Source organism: Pollicipes pollicipes, unplaced genomic scaffold (genome assembly GCF_011947565.3).
Source record: "Pollicipes pollicipes isolate AB1234 unplaced genomic scaffold, Ppol_2.1 Scaffold_5909;HRSCAF=7009_pilon_pilon_pilon, whole genome shotgun sequence".
Classification (NCBI taxonomy): Eukaryota; Metazoa; Arthropoda; class Thecostraca; order Pollicipedomorpha; family Pollicipedidae; genus Pollicipes; species Pollicipes pollicipes.
This window is the reverse complement of record NW_023596778.1, coordinates 10,952-30,452: the sequence shown is the minus strand read 5'-3', so window position 1 is coordinate 30,452 and position 19,501 is coordinate 10,952. Positions and strand designations below refer to the sequence as shown.

The following is a 19,501-nucleotide window of genomic DNA, read 5'->3' as shown; positions in this document are numbered from 1 at the left end:
TTCTCAAAGGGTGGCGTGCTTGGGCCCAAGTTGGGATGTGGGCTGAAGCCCCCACCTGCACTGAATGCGAAACTCTTTCCCTGCGGGCCACGCCACGAATAATTGAATCAGCTACGATTGCAATCATATGTTCGTAACGTAACTAACGCTTGTCCAATATGGAACACTAACGGACATGCATATCAATTCGGGCAACCAAGTCTTAGCATTCTCCGTGGCACGTACCACTCAGACATCATGTGCATACAATAGCTCGAGACACAGCTTCTCGTGGTCAAAGTACCGCCTGATGCGTTCCAATTTCACCAATAAGGCGGGGAAATCACTGGCGCGGATGACCGGATGGCGTCCTTTAGGCGGGACGAGATCCAGAAGTGGAGCTAGCTTCCCTCCTGGCTTGGGTAACACAGGACGGCAGGGTGGTTGCGCAGAAACTCTCTTTAGTCGGATTGAAGGGTCTCGCCAAACCGGACCTTTGTCCGTTTCAAATATCCGGAAACTTTGCTTAAAACAATTCACGGTGGTATTATGTAATACGCGTCGATGCACCAGCTTCACAAGCTATCCACCACTGGACTACGGCTATCGCACGTTCATATATTCCTCGTGAAGCTTGCGGTGAAAATAAGGGCGTGGTCAGGATGCTCAGGAGTGAAAATGTTTCCGAACCAAAACGAGTCATGTGAAAACTCCGTGAAAGGTTGACCATCAAATGTTACCCGGATTATCCTGTTACAGAATGACCGAGGTGAGGCATTTAAATCACGGCTGAAACAATCCTTCAGACTTTCGTCCCGTTTGTTGTTAGTATGCACACTGCTTGGTTCAAAAATGTGTTCAGCGTGGTTCAAAAATGTGTTCGGCCGTGGCTCCACGTGTGGTTCTACTGAACACATATAAACACGGCCCCAACATACGGGGACGATTGCCTGAACAATTACTCCAAACGTGGTACCCGAATTCCACGTCCAATCCACAGGCCCCCCCAAACACGGTAAATTGAATTTCGGAAGAATGCTACGCTGCATGACGGAAAGCAGCGACATTTACCACGAGGTTCTGGGCCTCATCAGTGAACAAGGCGTCGCATCAAAACACGGGTTATGTAATGCTGCTGTTCCAGTCTTTGCGCTCATTGGGGCGGAATGTTGAACTGTCGCGTCATCTCATTGGAGCTTTTACGACGCACCCAGCTGCTGACTCTGGTTTAAAAATGAGGTCTTCTCAACTGCCCAAACGGAATATTTTGGCTAGACGTTTCAGAATTGCTGTCATGCTTTCAGCAAGAAATCCTTTTAGCGTGTTTTTCTTCCGCCACCCACCGTGGCCATATGCTGTGACTTACCGCAATCCGTCCGAGGGGTTAAGCCCCATCTTGAGCAAGGGGTGCGGCAATCAGCGGGACGGGAGGGAGGGCACTGTCCTTGGACACTGCTGGGAAAAAACAACGGAAATCTCTGTCTCCCCCCCCCCCCCCCCCGCCCCAACATGAGGGAACTTCGTTGCCCCTGGTATTGAGTAGATTGAGGGCATCTGAGAGCCAAGATCATGCTTCTGCTGCCGTGCGAGACTAAATATTCGCAGTTTATGGGGCATGTCCCTAGCCAAAAGTACACGCGTGTTGCCGTGGTCGGCGTCCTGCCGGCCGCAGTAGTAGCTACAGCCATGAGCTTGACACTGGTTAGGTTAGTTAGGTTAGGTTAGGTTCAGGTTAGGTTCAGGTCAGGTCACTGTTAGGTTCAGCAGTCCCGTGGCGGGGAGCGTCCGTCACGACGACGGGACCCGCGGCCCTTTGAACCGCCTACAATGGTCGAAAGAAATCGCGGCTGGTGCGAACTGAGAGCACTGACCGCCGCACAGCCGTCTCCAGCTGCCTCGCCGGCACGCCACGTTCATTACTTACCCCATGCTGGCCGCACCGTGTGATAATAGACAGACGCACGAGCGGAGACCGCGGCGGACGCACAAGACAGCAGCACGTGACGGGGCAGCACCACCACCTCCGCGCGGGCCGCTCCGTTTCACTCGCCCCTGCGGCGCGCGGCGAGGCGGGCTGGCCGTTCGCGCAAGAGCGGTGCCAGGCTGCTGTCCAATGGCGGCGACTTCAAGGCCAAAGTAGCGCTTTTCTCTACATTTGCGGTCGGCTGTAGTGAATGCCGGCCGCCGTAAGGTGGAGTCTCGACTGAATGCCGGCTGACGCCGCGGCGTCACACTGCACGTAGTGGGCTGTGTATACCGCGTATGCTGCGGGGCGTAGGGGATGGACGCCGTACACGGTAATTGGGCCATTCCGGGCAGCGTCCGGTCGGCTGGCCCGAGGCAGAGCCATTCTTCACGAGAGAGATCTCTCCGGACAGGACGCCGGGCATTGCGTACTCGCCGTGCATCATTGCAGACACAGGAGCATGTTCAGAGAATCCTACGGAGGTTTCGGAACAAAAGTTCACATAGAAGTGTATGCATACCTACATGAGATGCATACGCAACTGTCTGTAAGCAAAGGTACGGTCTCTCGTATGCTAAAAGTATGGACGCAAAAACTCGTGCACAACTGTTCATAACTAAATGGTTGTATGCGTGGTAAAAGGTACATGAGGATGTTGAATCGCCGTCATGGTAAGTTTTGTCGGGACAACACTTTGTATGGGAAGGTCCATAGGCAAGAAGCATGTACGCAGTTCTTCGCAAGCGCTGAATGCACAGAAATGTTGTTGAAGGACTGCATTGATTTGACAGCAGAGTTTGCACAAAAGTTCATAAGCATTGCCTGTGATGATGCGTTCGTATGGATAATACTTTTGTGGAGACGTTCCAAGATAAATCAGCCACCTGACTACTAACTTGCGCATCGTCACCTCCCAGATATCCAGCCTCCAGAATCGTCCTTTTAGACTACTGCGGCCATCATGAATTATCATCGATGCCGATATTTTATCACCGATATATCATACCCGTTGGCAATACTGACTTAACACAAGAACGTCAGTTAAAAGGTAATGTTTGCCATTTAAAGATATTGAAGCAGGTATCAGATATGATGAAACAAACTCACTTGTGATTATTGGCATACTTTTAAGTGGAAAGGACTGCTCTAGACAACACAGTTTCTCTGCTTAGTAAATAGGTTCCTCGATGCGTGATTGTTTGAATACGTCATCGTACCTTGTACAACATTGAGAGCCAGTTGACTGCCGTTGTATCTGGGAATCGTGCTCACGAACGCCACACATAAGCGAACCAAACAACATGTTTTCATTGGCCTTGATCACTGCATGAGTTATGGAATGGCAGGGTTTGAAAGACATTATGACGTGATTGTCAAGGTGACCGTAAAATACTTCCCCGAAATAGTCTCCCCATCTTCGCGTGCGTGTACCTGAGAAATTAGGGAGGTTTGAGTCTCAAAAAGGACAGGGCTATGAAATGCACCAAATGGTCTTCAAGATGACTTTTCCAGTTCATACCCTATACATATGTGGAACGCTCCTTATGCAACGACGTCTATTGTCTGTGGTATGTGCTAGCATAAGCGGTGGCAAGTTTCAAAAAGTGGGAGCCCAGGCTCAGGGCATACTTCAGAAGCTTTTTCTAGGAAGCAAGCCCAGTGACCGAGGGGAGGGACAGAGGCTATTGTCCGCTCTTAATTTACATAACATTTTTGGAATAATCAAATGGCATTACTGCTATGCTAGATCATAGGCGGATCCTGGTGGGGGGGGGGGGGGGGCACGGGGCCATGCCCCCAAAACCTCTGAGGGTATGTTTTGAACCCCCCAAAACATTCCCAGAACTTCGTAAAAGTTTCGTCTACTTACCGTCTGTTTTAACTTTAACTGCTTTAACTGTTTTGTTTTAACTTTTGTTTAAGATTCAAAAGCATTTCGGTGCTTTTTTCGGTTTTGAATGGTGTCCCTACTAGGTACTCGCGAGAGGCACCATGCACTGGACCTCGGATCCCACACCAGCCAGCTAGCGACGAACGGTTGTCCCCCCCCCCAAAAAAAAACAGCTCCAGGCTAGATCCACCCCTGCGCTAGATATACATCTTCAGCTGTTTCTCACTGGTACACAATGTTGACTATTCGAATCATCGATGTTATTTGGTAAATAAGGCTCTCCAGCTTCCCACGATTATTCGTCCATTTCAACACTGTTTCCCCTGGGTACGCAACATTCCATGAACGTGCAGGCATTTTGGGTTATTGAGGAGGCATCTACCTCCATAGGGTAGATGCTAAAATACGACCTCGACATAGGCTGGCCAAAATTTTGAATGTGAATCTATCTATAATAAAGAATGGCCCATAGTGCTTCTAAATTTTGCTGTGTCTAGATTTTGCGGGCTACTTTTCTTGAGATAAGACTTGTCACAACATTTTACGCGGAAACAAATTCGGAAGGCTTAAAACCAGCTACCGAAAGCAATGTGACAAAAACCATAAATTAAAAAAGTCACAGAATTAAGGTTCTTCTGTCATACATTCCTTATCTGAACCTTGCTCTCCTCCGCCATCGGCAGCCACTGCCCTGGCCCTGCTGTCCCTCCTCCCCCCTCCCCTCCACCCAGGGCTGACTGCGAACTGATCGTATGGCTGCTTTGTTGCATACTCCTGGATCAGCATTACTACTTACTAGTATGTAAAACATTCATTGGTCACCTGCGACACTATCTTTTCCGAATTATTTTCCCTTGCACCACACCAGCGCAGACAAAGCTTTAGGGAAGCTGCGTGCATCAGGCATGGATTGCTCCAACGGACATTTAATTGCCCCTCATTCAACGTAGCCGGATTGATCTGCTTTTGTATGTGGGCAGGGGCATAAACATAAACATAAACACATAAACAAAAACCAGAAGTTACCGCGAGATCTAATCTGTTTGCACTTTGAAGTCAATAAGCCCGCAGAAATCAGGCATTGAAAAAATGCATAGAATCGGTGACCGGTGCTCTTAATTTATAATGGTTTAGCAGACTCTTTCTAAATCGATAAAATTCAGAAGCTTTGCCAGATTTTGTATGTGAGTTCTAGAGCCACGTGAATGACCCCCCGAAGATAGACTGTAAATATAAATGTATAAAAAAATGTGCATTAACACGGCCAATCCATGTCTGTATGGAGGTTTCACCACTCAGTCAGAATCGATTGACGACACGAAATATAAAACGTAGTTTTGGACATGCGTGCTCGCAAATCTCAGCAACGAAAGCCTCGACGCCAGGCGTTGCAGTCTCCGTACGCCGCGCAGTGTCGGCCAAGTGGTCAACATTGAGTCCTAGCCAACGGTTGGATGAAAATGATGACGCTTCCGACAGAAGAACCTTTGAACACTTAAATCGGTTAGTGATACAAATTATGTAACGTAGTTAGGAGCGTGCGTGCACGCAAATCTTAGCAACAAAAACCTTGTCGCCAGACGCTGCAGTCTCCACAGGCCGCGCACCGTCGGCCCGGCGGCTAACACTGAGGCGCGGTCAACAGCTGGATGAGAATGATGACGACTCTGAAAAAAGAATCTTTAAACCCTCCAAGCTGCCAAATATTTTATTCAAAAGGTGGTCTGGACTTATGTTTTACCTATGCCATGTTTAGATTGATGATAAGATCAGATCGGCCTTTATGGCACCGCAAAATGGCGCACTAACCTGGTGGTAGAACTAAAAGAGAAAAGGTAGAATCTTTATTTTTCGTGCTGCTGTAACTGCTAATCGGACAGATTAACTGCGGCGCCCGCCTTCTGGTGTCACTTGCAGTGGCCAACGCCGTTCGGTTTTACGGAAGCTAGAACCGAGGCCATCGCAGTCCTTACTCCCGAAATTGCGTGCACGCATATTCAAAGTTTTTGATAAATTTGTCTCACTAATCAATTTTCGAAAAGAATAAACGTTCACAGGCAACGTGGATGGCCTTGTTCGTTTTTGAGCTCATTTCGATCCACTCTATTCAACAATAAGGAAACCCCTTATTTCTTCCCGGGCAAGGGCCCCTGAGTACAACACCAGAGGCACGTTACTGCTCTCGGTCAAAGGCTGAAGGGCTATTCCGTCAAATCGCCGGGTGCTTTCCGGCTGTTGTTCTGGTGACACGGGGCGAGATCCTCTGGTTGATCCGGATGTCCTTAGAGGGCTGCACCACAACACATTGTTCTCCCTAACGCGGGAACCCTTCTGACCCACGCAGTTAGCCCAGGATCAGCAAAGGAGCCATAATTCACATAATAGCATTTCCAATCGGCGCAGGTGGTCCAGCAATTGTCACGTAGAATCCGGTCCCATATTTGTTCTGTGTTCTACAGAGATATTGCGAGCCCCCTGAACGTAGATTGCAGATCAAAATGGGGCCCCAAAGTTGCTTTGACATGGCTGACCCATGTTCGTCTTAAAACATTTTGCACTGAGTCAAGATACTGGGCTATCGATACAAATTATGTAACATGAGTCTGAACTTGCGCGCTCGCAAATCTTGCAACGACAGCGTCGACGCCCGACGTTGCAGTCTCCACAGGCCGCGTGGCGTCGGCTCCACGGCTGTGACGTTAAGCAACGGCTAAAGGAAAAATGAAAAAAAATGACTCATCTTCAGGAAGATGACTGTGAACTAGGGAAATCAGAATGCGTGTTAATGGTAGTACAAAAGCAATCTAAACTCGCCGTAAATCTAAAAAAAGTGGGGCGGGGGAGGCAGTTCACATTGCTACCCCTACCTTGAGAAAGTGGGGACAATTGGCCCGCTGCCACCCTTTCCTGCACCCATGCGTGCTTGTATGGTGATGTTTGTGTGTGTGTGTGTGTGTGTGTGTGTGTGTGTGTGTGTGTGTGTGTGTGTGTGTGTGTGTGTGTGTGTGTGTGTGTGTGTGTGTGTGTGTGTGTGTGTGTGTGTGTGTGTGTGTGTGCATGTGTTTTTAGTGCCCCCTCCCCCCCTCCCTGTAGGGCCATATTAGACGTCGGCTAAGACTCGCAGCCCGGCCAATTTAGTTTTCTTTGCGGGTTTCATAGTGTCTGTCGGCAAATTTCAAACAGTGCGCTATATTGGTCTGCTTTAACTTATCTCTGGTTCGATTGAGTCTATTTTTCATGACCAGGAACACATGAAGTACACCATGGAGAATGCAATGCGGATAACTCAAAAACTGGTAAATATTCTCAACACGCGTACTGGTGGCCGGTTGTCCTAAAAAAACCTGAGACCTAAAAAAATCAGATAGCTAGACGCGCCAAATTCAGAGAGCGGCTTAACCTGTACGTGAACTCACTCGGGTCAAAATCTGAGGCTCCTAGGTCGTGACCATGGGATCATATAAGGTCAAACAAGGTCAAACTCAAGAGTACTGTCTCAAGTGCCCCCAGACCTCCTCAGGCAACCGCTGTGAAGCTAGATACTTGCTCCAAGCAAAAGGCTAATGGTGTTCAACTATGGGCAGTGACCTTGTTTGACATTGATAAGGTCAGGACGAACACATACATACAAGATTGTTTCCATTTCGCCATCCAAATAAGCGCAAGGGACTACGCCGCGCAATATGCTCCTAAAAACCAAGTTTTGACCGGAGTTATTTCAGGCCAGTAACTTATTCTGACCTTTAAAAAGTCCATGTAACAAAAGTCCGTTGCGGTCTCTGCCATTGACAAATTTGAAATGAGCACTAGAAGCGACCCCATAAACCAAGCTTTCGAGTAAACAGGCAGGTGAGTTTTGACCTCCACCTAGCCTAATACCTGATCCTAGTTCAATATAATTGATTTCATTTTCAAATTCATTTGGTTTATCGCCTGAGAGATTTTTTCAAACATATACGACTCCGTCGAACACACCGTTGTTGCACCACATTGAACGATTCGCTAGAAATACCCTTCGATGCCATAGCCTGACTTTGACCTGCCATAGGTCAGTGACCTAACAATGTACATTTATTGAAAAGATAGGGTGGTCCACCATTTCATTCTCACAGCCATGCAAAGTACTGCACGGCCATGCCTCGCCGGTCGCAAATCATTCTGGAAAGCCTTCGGGGGCGGGGCCGATTTGACCTCATACCCGAGCATGTGTTAAAGGGAACATTCCACATTCGAAAAAAATATGGCACTGCTCAGCGTGACGGGTGGCGCATGGTGCGCGTAAGCGTGACCTATTGCTTTAATATGGGACACACGAAATTCGTAACCTGCCACAAAGCCAAATGGGGAAGGGAAACAGGGCTTCCATTTCGCAAGGAGGGGTTGTAGCAAAACGATACGAGGAAGGCGCTACCAAGAGCGATATGAAGAAAAAAGGTGTCGTCGCCGATAACAACGTTACGTTTTGCTGATAGCGCTGGGAAATATTTAACTGTCTATGACTGTTGTAGCTTCACAAATCCGCGCTCCGGCCGGCCCATCAGCATAGTGAAGTAATGCGCTATCCGAGTGCAAACCCAGTAAAGTGGATGCCATCGACCGGCAGCGATGTTAAGGTAACAGCTGAACGCCCTACAACAGTGATATCAAGACCACGTGACTGCATTCTCCGCATGTGATTATAGGGAGTTTGAGAGTGTCTACGACCGCGCTCCCCGCCGGCCGGCATCCTGCTATCGAAAAAAAATGCAATGCCAGGTGTCACATGACGACAATAGATGCGGTCAGCCAGCAACAAAGTAACTTTGCCAGCTGATATCCCTTCCACTATGCTTTCATATGCACGCGGTTCCAACGCACCACACGACAGTTATCGTTAATTACACGCCGTGTAGTTGGCAAGTCCACGTCACCACTAGCCCGGTAGCATTGGATGATGCGCTGTCAGATCAACCGAATCAATTACATACCGTCGATCGTCGGGAAGTTGCAGTGTCAGCTGATATCACACAGCATATCACACACGGATATATATATATATATATATATATATATATATATATACACACACATATATATATATATATATATATATATATATATATATATATATATATATATGTGTGTGTGTGTGTGTGTGTGTATTCCGAAGGCTACCGTAGTTTCGCCACGCCTCTTCCGTCCGGTCGGCCACATTCATTCATGCGCGATCAGGGGATCATATCAACAAACATGTCGCCACCCGCCGATAACAAAGTTACGTTGCCAGCCGGTGTTCCTATCACAGTGCCATCATGTTCACACGGTCGCGGACGGCGGGTGCGAAATGAATGTATGTATATTACTGCACTATTTTTGCATATTCCTGCTCCGACCGGCGCACCAGCACCAAGTGTGCTATTGTGATGAGGGCGTCAGACTAAAATCGGCGCTTCGGGCCGACTGGATTGAAACGGCATATGCCATTAAACAATCAAAACGCCTCCAAGGCCCAAAGCCATCAAAACAAGCCTATCGATGCCATCAAATAACAGACGTCGAAGCCCCACGGGCGAGACCGTCCTCATTGTGACCTACGGCCAGTCCTTCGGCCCCTTCGGCCCCTTCGGCCTTCCAATCGAGCCCTTGGACCTCGGTCCCGAGTGGCCCCTTGGCCCCTCTTCGGTCTCATCAAACAAAACCTGTGACGGGCTCGGGGCCTCTTGCCAACCCATGACCCCTAGTAGGCATTATGGGCCCCTGACAGATACAGGAGTCTCGAAATGTGTAATGCGCTGGCCCCGGCTTTGTCGCTGCTTGGGGGCGAGCCATTAGGCCCATGCCGACACGGAACCGTCTGCGCGATACTTTACTGCGGTCCCCGACCGGCATATAGGTCATTATCGACTCAGGGGGGTCACCGATCGGCGCAAAGGGGTCTCCGGCTGTCATCTGAGGGCCTATCCGTATAAGCTCGGGCCTCTGAGGAAAACCCCGATCAGGCCTTCCTGACTTTAGGCCCTCCAATCGGGCTCTTGGTCGTCGGTGCCGGTGGGCCCTCCAGATTTTTCTCAGGCCTCCTCGAATACTGCTTCTGGCAGACTCGGGGACTCTTGTCAATATATGGCACCTCCGCTGTTGGCACACTGTGCCCCCGACAGACGCTAGGGCCTTGATCAATGAAAATCGCTGTCCCCAGCGTTTCCCTGCTTAGGAAATAGGCTCGAAGGCCAAAGCCGACACGGAGCTGACACTGCAGTGCTGCTGGTGTCTGGCCAACTGATAGGCCCTTATCTACTCAGGGAACCCCAGATCGGCGTAAAGGGGTCCCTGAATGTCATCTGAAGGCCTGTCCTCACAGGACGGGGCCGGTGAAAAAGATTTTGGCCAGCCCTTCGTGCGGTACTTGTGGCGTCTAAAAGACATATAGGCCCTTATTGACCCAGGCGGCCCCAAATGGCGCAAATGACCCTCTGGTTATCATTGGAGCGCTCAGCGTTGCGGGCTAGGGCCTCTGAATGCCACCCCCGGCATGCCTTCCAAGCCCTCAAATCGGGCCCTTAATTGTCGATTCACTTTGCGCCCCAAATGCATCTGCTCATGATCAAATGCATACGTTTTAACGCATACGCACCTTTTCCATGTGCACTTTGGCCTTAAGTCAGTAATCTAAGCCCACCAGATTCACCACATTCAATAAAACTGTTAATGAGCGACAAAATTGTGAAGTTAAAAAAGATTGTGCGGTCTGTGCCTGAGGACGGTGCCAGCTACAAAAAAGGGAAACGGTATCTTCCCGCAATAGCATGCGACAAATAAGGCGACGGGACGACATATGTGGACATGCCCTGCGCAGCAGCGGGAGCCGTGTTTACGGTGTTCGTTTGAGTGCGGTGACGGAGAGAAGCTGTATGTACTCGGAATTGACTAGATTTGAACTTAAAGTGCATTATATCCTTAGCTAGGTAGTCGTCAGAGTAATGTGCATATTGCCATTATTTCTTTTGTGTATAAGTGGGCCTCCAAATGTGTGTATCTCGTGATCTGTTTTTTGCCTGGAGTGACAGCTTCCCTGCAGAGCTTGAATATTGAGTGTATTTTGCTTAACACTGATAATATGAGAGGAAGATGTGGAACATCTGACAGGAAATTGTGCATATAGTCTATGTCATGTGTTGTGGCATTGCCATATGCCAGTTTTCATCATATATATATATATATATATATGTATATATATATATATATATATATATATATATGTATGGATACATTTTTTCAAAGAATATTAAATGGCATTATTTATGAGATAATCTCACTTTGTTAGCATGAAATCCAGGGCAGTAAAAGATGTTGGTTGTTTGTACTACAAAAATGCATGTTGGAACATCATATGCAGATTTGATGACAGCCTCTTCATGCCTGGTCAAAGGAATATGTTTTGTTAATGCTTAAGGTATGTCTGAAATTGTGCTCGCTGTAGACAGCAGGTATTACACAATAAGGCTGTCAACATCACAGTGCATCAGAAAGCTTGCATTGACACTATGAGGTATCTATAACATTGATTCAGGCAGGCATTCCAGTAAACTACCTACCACAACATCCAATAGAGTTCTCATGAAAGGGGCTCAGTGAAGCTTGCAACCAGCCCCTGGCTTTATGGACTTCCAGTGCCATGGGAATGTCATATCTGAGCAACACTTTTACAGGGTCAGTTGATGCCCATGAAGCTCACTCCTTTCCAAAATGTACACTGGATCTTTACCACACTGGCCTTTTATCTGAGTGAAGCTTGAAGAAAATTGTTTGTACTTGAGTATATTTTTTCTTGTGGCTTCAGATGATAGCATAAATGTCACAACATCTAAAATGCAAACTTGAATGAAGTGTATCTCAATGTTTGAACAATAGTTTTAAAACCTCTTTGTTAAGTATGTTATAGATGCTCTCACTGACTAATAGGAGAATGTGCACAATTTCAACCAAATGTTGTCAAGTTAAATAAAAAAGTGTGGCAATCATGCTGCTGCTTTCATGCAGCAATTTCATGTATTCAAATTTAGATGATGGTTATCTGTGTTTTGCAACAAGTGGTCTGGATACATTATTTTAAATAATATACAACAGTGCCACACATATAAATAGGACAGTTAAGCATTTTTGTTTTGTTTGTACTGCACCTGCATTTTACAGGCTTGGTTTCCAGAGGCGATTCATAACATCAAGTAAAAAAGGATATCACCTTCAAGATGAGTGTGACTTTAAAAAAGAAGGTTAGTGCATAAAGTTCTTGCATGTGTATACCTTATCTATTATGCTCTTTTGTTACATACTCTCAGTATGTCAGATTTGTCATGCATCATGCAACCACAACATGTGTAATGCTTCTGCATCATATTAAGAAATGCAAAATGCTTTGTTGCAAGTTGACCCATTTGGTGCTGTAGTAAGGATGTGACATTGCCCAACTGCATTTGTGTGGAACCAGCTAGTGGGGTAGCTAGGAAATGCAAGCCATAGGTGAAATCAATTTTGACATGATCAGGGTGGATGTAAGAATTACAAGACCGTGGGTGAAATGCACAAAGAGGTCATGTTTGAAAATCTATCATCAAGCTACAATCCAGTGCTGGCAGGTTTATGACCTAAAACAGTGCCTTTTCAGATTGTTCTACAGTTCAGCATGTAGTTATGACCACTGATCTATCTTGCTAAGATAGCTTTACACCACAGTTTCTAGGTGTGCATGGCACATTTAAGGGAAACAATCCTGATGATAAATATTCTTATCATATAAACCCTGTGTTAGATTTCACAGCATACCATCTTCCCATCTGTACAGAAATACTTGAGATTTAAATGCAAGTTAGAAACAAACAGTATGACTTGCTTCATGCCCACATCACATTTTCAACCTTTTTTGTAAGCCAGGTTTTGATGAGACTGTCACAGTTCTCATTTAAGAACAAATTCAGCCTGAACAGCACCACACAGGGGCTTTTGTTGGATTTCTTCTGTTCCATTGTAACAGACAGCCATTGTTTTCTTAAGAATGTTATCAGTGTGTACATGTGTGTCTGGTTTCTTCATCACAGGTTCTGCTGATGGGCAAGAGCGGCTCAGGAAAAACCAGCATGCGCTCCATCATCTTTGCCAACTACATTGCTCGCGATACAAGACGGCTGGGTGCAACCAGTGAGTAATATTTGCAAAACACACTTGTACATGCTCAACATGCAGCTCCATCTTGATTCTCCCAGTGTGTGACCATGACCAAGGCTGCTGTTGGCTGATCTATTCCTGAATATCAGCAGGCCATGATGATTAACTGAGCCAACTTGACACTAAGATGTTCGAGATGCGCCACCTGTTGCACCGAAGTCGGAATGAGTGACCTGTTGTGCCATGAGTTGGAGCAAGTGGCCTTATATTCCATGAGTCGAAGCAAGTGACCTGTTGTGTCATGAGTCACAGTAGGTGACCTGTTGTGCCATGAGTCTCAGAGCATATGACCTGTTGTGCCACAAGTTGGAGTGAGTGGCCTGTTGTACCATGAGTGGGAGTGAGTGTACTGTTATGCTGTGAGTCAGAGTAGGTGACCTGTTGTGCCATGAGTTGGAGCGGACAACCTGTTGCACCAGGGTCAGGGTGAGGGACCTGTTGTGCCATGAGTCAAAGTGGGTGACCTGTTGTGCCATCAGTCAGAGGGAGTGACCTGTTGTGCCAGACTCAGAGCAAGTGACCTGTTGTGCCACGATTTGGAGCAAGTGACCTGTCGTGCCGGAGTCAGAGCGAGTGGCCTGTTGTGCCAAAGTCAGAGCGAGTGACCTGTTGTGCCAGAGTCGGAGCGAGCGACCTGTTGTGCCATGAGTTGGAGCAGGTGGCCTGATGTTTCATGAGTTGGAGTGGGTGACCTGTTGTGCCATGGGTCGGAGCGAGTGACTCTGTGACCGGCGAGGCTCGTGTGACGCGGCGCCGGCCGGGTCCGGTCCGCAGTTGACGTCGAGCACTGCCACGTCCGCTTCCTGGGCAACCTGATGCTGAATCTGTGGGACTGCGGAGGCCAGGAGGCATTCATGGAGAACTACTTCGCCAGCCAGCGCGACAGCATATTTCGTAACGTGGAAGTGCTGATCTACGTGTTCGACATCGAGTCTCGCGAGCTGGACAAGGACCTCCACTACTACCAGTCGTGTCTGGAGGCGTTGCTGGAGAACTCGCGCGACGCCAAGGTGTTCTGTCTGATCCACAAGATGGACCTGCTGCGGGAGGACTCCCGTGAGGAGGTGGGTCCCCCTGAAGGCCGTCGGGGGCTATGCGTCGCCGGTCTGAAGACCTCGCGACACATCGGACAGCCTTAAAGTCAGGCAGCTTGCGCTCAAAACGCATCTTACGAAGTGTATTGTGGAACCTGGTTTTACCATGAGGCGGCGAACGCCAAAACCGAGGCTTACAAGATGGGTCAAGGAACATGGTTAGCGGTGTGCAAGCAGCGTTGTACTGCTGTGTCCATGCAAAAAGAGACAGCGGATTTTACCATTCGGGACAGGCGTCTTGCTTATAATGATTTTGAGATGCGCGTGGGGGGGGGGGGGGGGGGGGGGGGGGAGGGGGATCGCCTGGAACATTTTGGGATCATTTCTTATGTGTAGCGCCCGTGCTGATCTGTTCAGCATGTTCTCAGGATGGTCATGGAAATTAGAGAAAGTGTGTTTGATTCTGGTTGACAGGTCTTTCGCGAGCGCGAAGAGGAGCTGCGTGTCAGGAGTAAGCCGCTCGACATCACGTGCTTCAAGACCTCCATCTGGGACGAGACCCTGTACAAGGTGAGCCCCATCTCCGGATTCTGGACGTCAGGGTGTTGCCGCCGTACGCGCTTGTCAGCTGTGGAGGGGCTGGCCGGTATTTAAGACGTTGTCGCTGACTTAAGACTTTGTTCACGTACCTATTGGTGTCGGAGCTTGGTTTGGTGGATGACAGGCGGGTTGCCCTGAAGCTGACGGCGGCCGCCTTGGCGTGACACGGCCGCCCTGGTGCGGATGATGTAGAGGGCCTCTGTTGGCAGGCCTGGTCCAGCATCGTGTACCGGCTCATCCCGAACGTGGGCATGCTGGAGTCGTGTCTCAAACAGTTCGCCGACATCATCGGTGGGTCAGCAGAGCTGTCCTGCTTCCAGCGCTTCCCACTGTTATAATGGTGGTCAGGTGCAGGAATGGAACTCGGCAGGCTTGTCTTACGAGCCTCTTCCGGGACTATGGCAGTTCCTCCACGCCACATAACAGCCGCGGTGATCGACGTGCCACAGACAAGCGCAAGGATTTTGCTGTCACCTTAGACATTCATGCAATGCTATCTGACGCGCCAGCTTTTCTTTGCGTGACCATCAAGGGATGTGCGGAGTGCTGGCGCCTAACAACATTTCCCATTGACTTTGCCAGGCATGCACTTGACATGCCTGGCGAACACTTGGCGTGCTCTTAGCATGCCGGGCAGACACTTGGCATGCACCTTGCATGCCTGTGTAGTCTCGCCATCGGCCTGGCTGGGCCGCACGTGGAGCGGCCGGCGGCGCAGCAGGTGGTCCCGAGCGGTGCTCTGAGTGGCGCGCGCTGCCCTGCCCCAGACGCTGACGAGGTGCTGCTGTTCGAGCGCGCCACGTTCCTGGTGATCAGCTGCTGCGAGCGCAAGGACCACAAGGACCCTCACCGGCTCGAGAAGGTCTCCAACATCATCAAACAGTTCAAGCTCAGCTGCAGGTCGGTGCGGATGGTGCGGTGCTGAGGAGCTCTAGGTCGGTACGGGTGGCGTGGTGCTGAGCAGGTGCAGGTCGGAGCGGATGGCGCGGTGCTGAGTAGCGGCAGGGCGGGTGGCATGGTGCTTAGTAGCTCCAGGTCGGTGTGGGCAGCGCGGTGCTGTGTAGCTCCAGGTCGGTGCGGGTGGCGCGGTGCTGAGTAGCTCCAAGTCGATGTAGGTAGTGCGGTGCTGATTATCTGCGAGTCGGTGTAGGTGTTGCGGTGCTGAGTAACCGCAGGTCGGTGCGGATGACGCGGTGCTGAGTAGCCGCAGGTCGGTGTGGATGGCGCGGTGCTGAGTAGCTCCAGGTCGGTGTGGGTGGCGCGGCGCTAAGTAACCGCGGGTCGGTACCGGTGGTGCGGTGCTGGGTATCTGCGGGTCGATGTGGGTGACGTGGCCCTGAGTAGCTCCAGGTCGGTGTGGATGGCGCGGTGATGAGTAGCTCCAGGTCGGTACTGGTGGCGCGGTGCTGAGTAGCTCCAGGTCGGTGTGGGTGGTGCGGTGCTGAGTATCTGCGGGTCGGTGTGGGTGGTGCGGTGCTGAGTATCTGCGGGTCGGTGCGGGTGGTGCGGTGCTGAGTCCACGTGCCTTCCCTGGACGCCCGCGCAAAGTCTAGTCGCATGGGGCCGGGAGATGTTCAGCCTCTGAGAGGAAGCGAGCGCAAGCAGTGCTTGGTGGAATAGGCGTGTTCCGCGTTGACCGATATCACGTCTGTACTGCGAACCGACGCGCCCTTTGTGCTCCTGCAGCAAGCTGGCGGCGCAGTGTCAAAGTATGGAGGTGCGGAACTCTAACTTCTCGGCATTTATCGAGACGTTCACCGCCAACACATACTGCATGGTGATCCTGTCGGACACCTCTATCCGTGAGTATGCCCCCGAGAGGAGGTGGACAGAGAGGAGCACAGACTGCTCTTTCCGTGGCCCCCGAGAGGAGGTGGACAGAGAGGAGCACAGACTGCTCTTTCCGTGGCCCCCGAGAGGAGGTGGACAGAGAGGAGCACAGACTGCTCTTTCCGTGGCCCCCGAGGGGAGGTGGACAGAGAGCGGTGCAGACCGCTCTATCCGCGAGTATGTCCCCGAGGGAAGGTGGACTGAGAGCAGTACGGACCGCATAGCCAGCGGCCGCAGAGAACCGCACGCAACACTGGGGGTGGGATGGCGTCTGGTGGGGGTCGCTCCGGGAGGACAATCGCGAAAGGAAATATGAAGATGCAACCACTATCTCGTGTGATTCATCCCGTATAGCAGCTAGCGTGGTCAGCGTGGTCCTCTTGGAAGCTAACGGCAACGATGCTGGCACAAGTTTTTGCACCGCAGACTTCATTCTGGTCTGTACGCAGTGGAAACAAGGAGTGACCTGCGTATCCGTCTCATGCTGTGAGCATGGGATGAACCTAGGTTGATTTGCTCACCGCTCACAAGCTGTGCCAGGTTTCAACGCGCTGTGTCTATCCCGTGATGCGATGTAGCTGGACGCACGCCGACCGCTGTCGCTGACGGGGCGTTCACCTTATCCAACAGCCTCGGCGTCGACCATCATGAACCTGCGGAACGCGCGCCGCCAGTTCGAGCGGCTAGAGCTGATGGATCGGCGGTAGGCGGCGGGACGTCTGCGTCGGGGCGCCCGGGGCCGCCGGCGACTCAGGCAGTGCCACTCGTGGTCGGTGGCATTGACGGAGCAGCCCACTACGGACGGCAGACCTGGCGGTGGTCTGAGCCGGCACCGGGGAGGAGTGAGTGCTCAGATGAACCCAGCGGACGCCCGCGGAGTTGACGTGCTTTGCGCTGCTGTGGCCTCCAGATAGCCCCTCGAAAAGTCAGAGTCGCGTCAGCGAGGACTGGCCCGGCTGACCGCGGCGGTGACCTCCAGATAGCCCCTCCAAAAGCCAGAGTCGCGTGAGCGAAGACTGGCCCGGTTGACTTCGGCTGACTTCAGTCAGCCAGACTGAAGACTAGACCGCCAGACCAGTCAGCAGCCGGAGGCGACGACGACGCGGACCTCGTGTGGGAGCAGTAGCCACGCGTGTGCGGACCCGCGGACCGGCGCTGGAGGGGCCTCGGGACAGGACAGCGCACGTACGCCTGGTGTGTAGTCGGGCGCCGGTCCGCTACACACGCGCGCCCTATACGCAGATGCTTACTCTCCGTCGGAGGCCCAGCAGAAAAGTGGGCGGAGAAGGGAGGGAGTCTGCGTCGCGAAGATAGGGGAACGGATATGAGACACGCGAACTGTATGGCGCGGGGGCAGGCGCTGTGCGCGCATCTCAGATGCCCCGCCGGGATCCATCGTACTCGTCGTGCCGGGAGAGCTGTATCGTGTATGGGCTTGATCCTCGCTGGTTTTGTATCAAGTGGTATGCTCGCTCACGAGCCCGTAATGTTTCGTAGCTCGAAGTAGGGCGTCACTTACTCCATGTGCGTTACAGTCTATTGTCTGAGAGGGTGGAGTCCCACACGGCTTTGTGCCGATGATGGTTACTGGGGATTCATTGATATTCGCTTCCGTCGTTGCGGGTGGTCCGAGGCGAGGCATTTGCCGGTAGACATGCACGCCAATGTATTGCCTCGACCACGCCACCGATGTGCAATTTGTGGTCGGGAAACGGCCAGTTTAGGCATTGGCGGACTGTACTTCGTGACAGATGCTTTTGGGAAGTTGTTTCGCCAGTGATTTCTGTCGCTTCACCTGCTGCAATTTGACTATGACACCGTACGGCGTTGCGCTCGATGCCCGTCATGCGTCAACAAAAAGTATTACCTTGTGTAGCCCAATACGCAGTGTTTCCGGTTTCTTCGCCATGTGGGTGGGAAAGATCGCAACGCACGCTGCCTGGGGGAGGCGGGCGTCTTTTCCAGAGACGGGGACTGGCGTAATATGTTTAGAAGTGCAAATCGCCGAAGTCGCTCACCTTGGCGGGCAGGGAGCGTCACGCCTGGACACCTCAGGGAGCGTAACTCAAGACCCGGGGCGCTGGGCTGGCCGCAGAGCTGTGGCGCGCCGGCAAATATCTACAGCCGGCGAGGAACGTACCGGGCAATAGCCAAATATACATATGCCTTACAAGTACAGATGAGCCGCCGTGTGTATACGCAGACAAGTAGCATGTGCTAAACGGAGTAGCGGCTGGGATATACAAACATGAATCCGTGTATGGAAGACCGGGGTTGTCTACATCTATGCCTGACCGTTTGCGTGGCGCCACGCTATGCCATGAAGCTTTACCCGGACCAAGTCCCCTTCACTGATGCTTGTACCAGTTATGGAATGCAAACAGACGCACTCTTCGCTCGCGACTACATTCATTTTTCCCGAGCCACATCATTCTGGAGGCCACGTCGCGGGCCGGCCGCCTGCGTTAGCAATGCACCTTGAAGGGCGATTTCAACAAGTCATATCGGCAAATGTCCTTTTTACATTGCTTACTGACAGTGCCGTAGTGACATCGTGTGCGCATTGCCACACCCTGAGCACCCGTGTAAACGCATTCTGAATTGTAGGCGGTATCTACACATTGACGCTGCCGCCGGTCCACCAACATTCATTTATACGCCGCAGCAGGGTCGGCCGAATACGATTCAAACCAGAGAAGCCAGCGTTTCGTACTGGGAGCTGATATCCCTATGCTAGAGATAACAAATGCTCGCAGCCGCACTCTCCGCGCGTTGTTATCAGTTTTCTCCCAAGCCGCCCTGTTCTGGCCGCCACGCTGCGTGCAGGCTGACCGCAGTGGGCAATGCGCCGACCAGGGCTGATTTGAACAAGGAAGGCCAGTCGGCTAATGAGCAATTTACATTGCCGACAAAAAGCTTTTCCAGAGCAACATCGTGCGTGCATGACTGCCCCGGTACACACACAAAATAAATTTGCTCTGGGAATTATATCTGAGAAAATCA

At 50.9% G+C, this 19,501-nt stretch overlaps 1 protein-coding gene across 3 annotated transcripts; it reads left to right on the top strand.

Annotated features, from left to right (window-relative positions):
• The first annotated feature begins 10,700 nt into the window (after positions 1 to 10,700).
• On the top strand, positions 10,701 to 18,695 carry LOC119104138 (ras-related GTP-binding protein A). 3 transcript variants are annotated; one of them, XM_037227823.1, is made up of 9 exons: positions 10,701 to 10,721; positions 12,006 to 12,085; positions 12,908 to 13,007; positions 13,809 to 14,098; positions 14,543 to 14,638; positions 14,878 to 14,959; positions 15,436 to 15,568; positions 16,355 to 16,470; positions 17,129 to 18,695. In XM_037227823.1, the coding sequence occupies exons 2-9, from the start codon at positions 12,062 to 12,064 to the stop codon at positions 17,203 to 17,205; spliced, it is 918 nt and encodes a 305-aa protein (XP_037083718.1). In that variant the 5' UTR covers positions 10,701 to 10,721; positions 12,006 to 12,061; the 3' UTR covers positions 17,206 to 18,695. The 3 variants fall into 3 exon arrangements, with proteins under 3 accessions (XP_037083718.1, XP_037083720.1, XP_037083719.1); XM_037227825.1 differs by having other exon boundaries at positions 10,710 to 10,721; positions 12,019 to 12,085; XM_037227824.1 differs by lacking the exon at positions 10,701 to 10,721 and adding an exon at positions 11,406 to 11,522.
• Positions 18,696 to 19,501: the final 806 nt, after the last annotated feature.